This window comes from Zingiber officinale, chromosome 1B (genome assembly GCF_018446385.1).
Source record: "Zingiber officinale cultivar Zhangliang chromosome 1B, Zo_v1.1, whole genome shotgun sequence".
Lineage (NCBI taxonomy): Eukaryota > Viridiplantae > Streptophyta > Magnoliopsida > Zingiberales > Zingiberaceae > Zingiber > Zingiber officinale.
The window spans coordinates 134,207,526-134,212,834 of record NC_055986.1 but is presented as its reverse complement, the minus strand read 5'-3'; the positions used below and the strand labels follow the sequence as shown (position 1 = coordinate 134,212,834).

The following is a 5,309-nucleotide window of genomic DNA, read 5'->3' as shown; positions in this document are numbered from 1 at the left end:
AAGTCTTTAAAAATTTTAAAAAGTGTTGAAGTTAAATTAGACCAAAATGTACAAACATTTGTGAAACATAGATTTAAAATGAAACTTAAACAACAACAACAATGTACTTAGCAAATGAATGATATTGTCAAAGTATCAAATTCCAATTAGATAATTTAGAATCAAAGCTTGATATTAAGACTTGATTCTTGAAGGTAATACAAGCTGGCAATGTATTAAAATGTTCTAGAGAAAAGGATTTTTTTTCCTACTTAAATAACCAGGATAATTATTTTTGAAGTAGGAATTATTATGGTAAATGTTGAAATAAATTTTCTATAACATGACAAGTATGAAAAAAAAAAATCATCTGGGATTTGAATTGCTTCTTTGGAAGATCATACCACACCAGAAGGAAGCCTCAACACCAACTGGCCACCAAATACACTGCAGCAGAGATGAAAAGAGAGAGGGAAATGGGATAAGAAATTCAAAAACTAATCCTTGGGCAATCGAATTCGGAACTTAAATACTTACCTCTTCACGTAATAGTAACAAAAATCTGCCAAGATAAAGGTCTGAACAATCTCAGCAATAAGAACCATAGGGGGCCACAAACCATGCCCCATAGCAGTCAGCAAGCCTCCACGAGTATCCACGACCTGAAGAATCAGATTTTGTCAGAAGGATTTAGCTGAGAAGGCTAAGCAGATAATACTGGCATCTTACTTGAATCAAATCAATGCAACTAAGATTAAAAACAAAAGGTTCAAGTGAAATGGTTCAGACATTGGTAAAACTTAGCAGAGAAACAGATAGTGGCACCTTTAGGACCCAGTGTGCACAGCTCAGGAATCTTGCAACCCCCAATGCAAATACATAGTGAGCTGTGAATGACTCAACAATCTGGCAGTCATTAGGCAGAATTACTAAAAGGAAAAGTTGATACGAGAGTAATGCTATCAGTTTTCAACTTATACCTGAGTGTTTTGCATAAGACGTAACTGTGGCAACACTGAAATAGCCTCCACATAAACACAAAATGCCCAGAAAATCCTATTAAAAATAAAATGGGTCGTTGAAGGATGAACTACAAGAGCTAACAGGACAGAAGGAACAATCTACAAGGAAAAAAGAATATATCAGAGAAAATATCATCTAAGGACAATATGTATAAAAGATGGTAACTTCTCCATGACAAATTTTCACAATATCAACTGGATATTTGAAGAAAAGAACAAAGTTATCTTAGTTTTGTACTGTGTAAAGTGAACTTTTTGGAAACATCTGCAACTACTGCAATTCTACATGTAGTGTGTGTTAGTTACTAAAAAGTAGCAACGAAAAGTTTTTTGTGCAGTACTTGTGCAAAAGGAACATTGAACTTGTGGGTATCTCATATCTTCAACTACAAAATTAATGACAGAAAAGCAGAACTAATGGCATTTATCTCAATTTTTAATAGGAAGATTGAACTTTCAGTATAATGCATATGATTATCTCCATTCTAAGACATTGAATAAATGAGGTGTTCCCTTCCGTCTATTTAGGGTTTAACCATGTTACCATTAAAAAAAAAAACTAAGATCTTAGCTCAATGCTCCTGAATGTTGTTGCTGTTAAATCAATATGAAGTGGGAAGCAAATAAAATGTGGAAGAGTTAGTAATTTAAGACTGTAATATCTTGTTAGCTAGTCTTTAATACAACTTTAGGTTATTGTAAACATTCATGGTATGTTTCAAGATAATTTCAAAACAAAACAGAGAACATGAGTGAACAATAAAGGTTCAACTCCAAAACAATTCCAAGATCGTCTCAGGAAAAATACTTGAAATGCTTTTAATGTGTATGAACAGATCAAAGCCTTAACAATGACAAGTTAAAAAGTTGGTGATCTAAACATGCTCTATTACTTCTCTAAATTTAACAGCACATAGTCAAGAAAGAATCAACTGAAAGTTAAAAATTTCTAGATCAATTATTCTCTTTCAAAATCTTACCACATAGTAAATTGCAAAATTGTCCTTGTCTTCCATGTAGCTTGATTTTAATTTATATTGAATCATGTAAATTACCCAAAGAGTAGTTGCAAGTGTTGTAGTATCTAGCACTGTATGTATGTCATTTTCCAAAATAAAGCTGCAATATAGTCTTACAGCTAAAAATAAAGCTGTTAAATATTGAGACTTAAGCGAAAGCCCTGCATTGTGAAAATTGAACGCCAAAATAATTAGTTGGAGATTGAAAATGTAGATGTTGAAATAAGCACACTAGAATTATAAACAAATGGTAAACATTGAAAACAAGGCTAGAATTAATTTAATTTTGGAGTATAGTGCATTAGGTTCCAATCTCCCAGTTCAGTGTGATAAAGAAAGTTGGATGTGCACGACTAACAACTATCCACAAATGCACAGGTATCTTGGCTACAAGCAAAAGCTTGACATCTTTTCCACAATAAAATAAACAGTGGAAATTGAAAACTAGCTAAATAAACATGTTACGTGAAGTCTCATTCATCAAATATCACGCACGCTTATAGATCCATGAAATCCCAATTGTCATGATTGGATGGCGGAACTAAAGGTTTCATTGCATTAATCTTACCAATCTGTAACTGAAATTGTAGTTCTATTTTAATTACAAGGGTGACAGGTTCCTCACACAATAACAGTATCTTCAATTGCTGTATTTCAAATTGACTATCTTGCATGATAAGTCTTTGCATATTATAAGGCAGACATTGTTCTGTCTTAAATGCATTGATTTGAAATTTTGAATTATTTGATAGGCAATCAAATTGCCCCAAAATCAATGAAGTACCAGATTTCCATCTCGTTTTTCTTATTCTTGGTTCTAAAATGGAATCAAGATACAGGTTTGTCTAACCATAACCATGTGACTTTTTAATATCTGGATTCTGGACCACCTCATTCTTTCAAACATAATAAGCCATGGATTTATCATCAACAGGTTAAACAAAATTCAGGAATGATGTAAAACTATTTCTCTGACTGTCCGATATGATCCTCAAAAAATCAAGAACCATCTCAATTGAAAAACCATGCAAAAAGGAACAATGGCTTTTACATTGACGATCCTTTGCTTACATGATGAACTATTCTTTGTGTAATCTACCCAAAACAATGTCATGTAAAATCCAGCATATACATCCAAATTCCATCCCCAATCAGGTCGATCCTTATCTTGAAAATCAACGCTTTTACCTTTCTTGTGAAAAAGAAAAACGCTTTTCCCCTTTTCCCCTAGGAGTTTGACTATATAGTCGAGTAAACTGCCTTTACTTATTTAACTTTCCTCTCTCTTATAAAAAAAAAAAAAAGGTGCGACAAACTGGTCTCCATGTATGTCAAATAAGTTTGTTTGGAAACTTTCCAGTGAATTACCGAAACTGAGATAAGATTGTCTTTTACTTTTCCTCGTGTGTCAGAACAATGCCGGTGAAATTTCAACCAAAATTTGTTCATCATTATTTGCTATATTTTAAACCAGTTGATTAAACACCAGCTTGGACGGCTGGTTCAATCGGTAACTGACCACATCCAGATCGTTAAAGTCGGAAAACCAAAAGTGGAGCACTGGTCAAACTCTTGTCAAAAGTACCGAAATACTTCAAAAATGGTTGATTCAGACTGGTTGAATCCTGTTTATTTTTTTTCCTATGTCCACAAGATGCGGTTTCACGATACAACTAGTCCCAAGCCGATTCATTGACCAGTGCAGATTAACTGAACTATGCTAGATCACTAGTGTGTAGACGACACGCCATTGCTTCCTCCCAAGCTCCGAATTGAAAATCCGAAGTCCTAGAATCAAGAAGCAATAAACCCTAACTACAAAATGCATCTCTATTAACTCTTCTCAGTTGATCGTAAATCAACGGGTTCTAGGTATCTCGTCGGACGTCGAATAAATTCGGAAGGAAAAAAATAAAAAATAAAAAAGAGGTAAAACGACACTAAATAACCCATCGAATAAGCGAGAAATGAAAGAAGGCCAAGCAGCCAAAACAGAAAGGCAAGGAACGACGCACCGGCGCAAGTCCGCTCCTTAACCAGCTTATAGATGAGGACGGAGATGCCGACGGCGTGAGCAGCTTCGGCGGCGACGAAGAGGTTGTCGTGGTTATGAACTACGAGGCCAAGGAAGACGAGCGCGGCTATGCTGACGACGACGAAGAGGCAAGCCCTGACCTTGGGCGGCTGCCGCGTCACCCATCCCACCACGGTGTTGATCGGCCGCTTCGACCCCGCTCCCATCGCTCTACTCTCCTCCTTTCCTTTCTCCCCCACCGCCACCGATTTCGATGAGAAAAAAAAAAACGAATGCGAGGAGAGACGAAGTAGCGCACGAAGGGAGGAAGAAGCGTTTTGAATCTGATGGATAGAAACGGGGGAGAAGCGTAAGATTTAAAGATGCTTTTGTGCGTGCGTTGGCGAATTGGAATAAGGTGGTTTCACGGGTGAGATTTGAGGATTTGTATCTCCTATTCGCATTAATTGTTTGACGTTTAACTGTTTCATTTAATTTCACGCACGAGACGAAACGGTCGGGATTTTGATGCCCTTGTTAACTTATTACGGTAAACTCTGAACCAATTTAATCACAGTTGTCGAATATTCGAATCCGTAGATAAGTTTTAAAATTAGTCAATTACATATTCAATCGCCCTTTCGAATGATGGCTATATCAATTAAAAAATTAGATTCGTATTTAAAATATTATTCGTGGCAGTATAACATATGAAAACGATATTGGAGGATGATTATAGTATTCGGCAACTTTATCAACTTGATCCAGTCATTTGTTAAAATTTATTTTGATGGGACATTTTGTTTTACCCACACCATTTATCTTGTTTTCCAAAATTACCCAAAAACTTTTAAATCGTGCTAGATAGAGCCTTTTCATAGTAAGAAGAGAATTCGGAAGCCAGCCATGTGACAATAGCAGTACGGGTAGTTTGAAGGATATTTTTTTTTAATGATTTTGATCGATAAAATCAGTAAATTTTAAAGAATGAAATAATATTCCCACAGCATATACAAGAATAAAATGAAATCCTACCTAAGTTTAACTATAAATGTATAAGTTTTTATTTGTATAAAATATTATAACATCTCTCAATGAAATTATCTGTATATATATATTCTTAGTAAAAGTAAAAAGACGACTCTTTTTTAATTAGAATTATAAAAAATAATTTTTTATTAATCATCATAATAACTTCTCCTTATTTTTTAATGAAAAATTAAGCCACATATTATAGTAGCTATAAATTATTATAATATGTGGGGGCATAATACC

The 5,309-nt window shown here is 34.7% G+C and overlaps 1 protein-coding gene across 1 annotated transcript; it reads right to left on the bottom strand.

Annotated features, from left to right (window-relative positions):
* Positions 1-265: 265 nt before the first annotated feature.
* On the bottom strand, positions 266-4,364 carry LOC122000624 (ER lumen protein-retaining receptor erd-2.2-like). The gene is made up of 6 exons (XM_042555044.1): positions 4,036-4,364; positions 1,982-2,181; positions 960-1,100; positions 805-885; positions 517-641; positions 266-426 (listed from the first exon to the last, which is right to left on the bottom strand). The coding sequence occupies exons 1-6, from the start codon at positions 4,259-4,261 to the stop codon at positions 378-380; spliced, it is 822 nt and encodes a 273-aa protein (XP_042410978.1). The 5' UTR covers positions 4,262-4,364; the 3' UTR covers positions 266-377.
* Between the last annotated feature and the right edge of the window lie 945 nt (positions 4,365-5,309).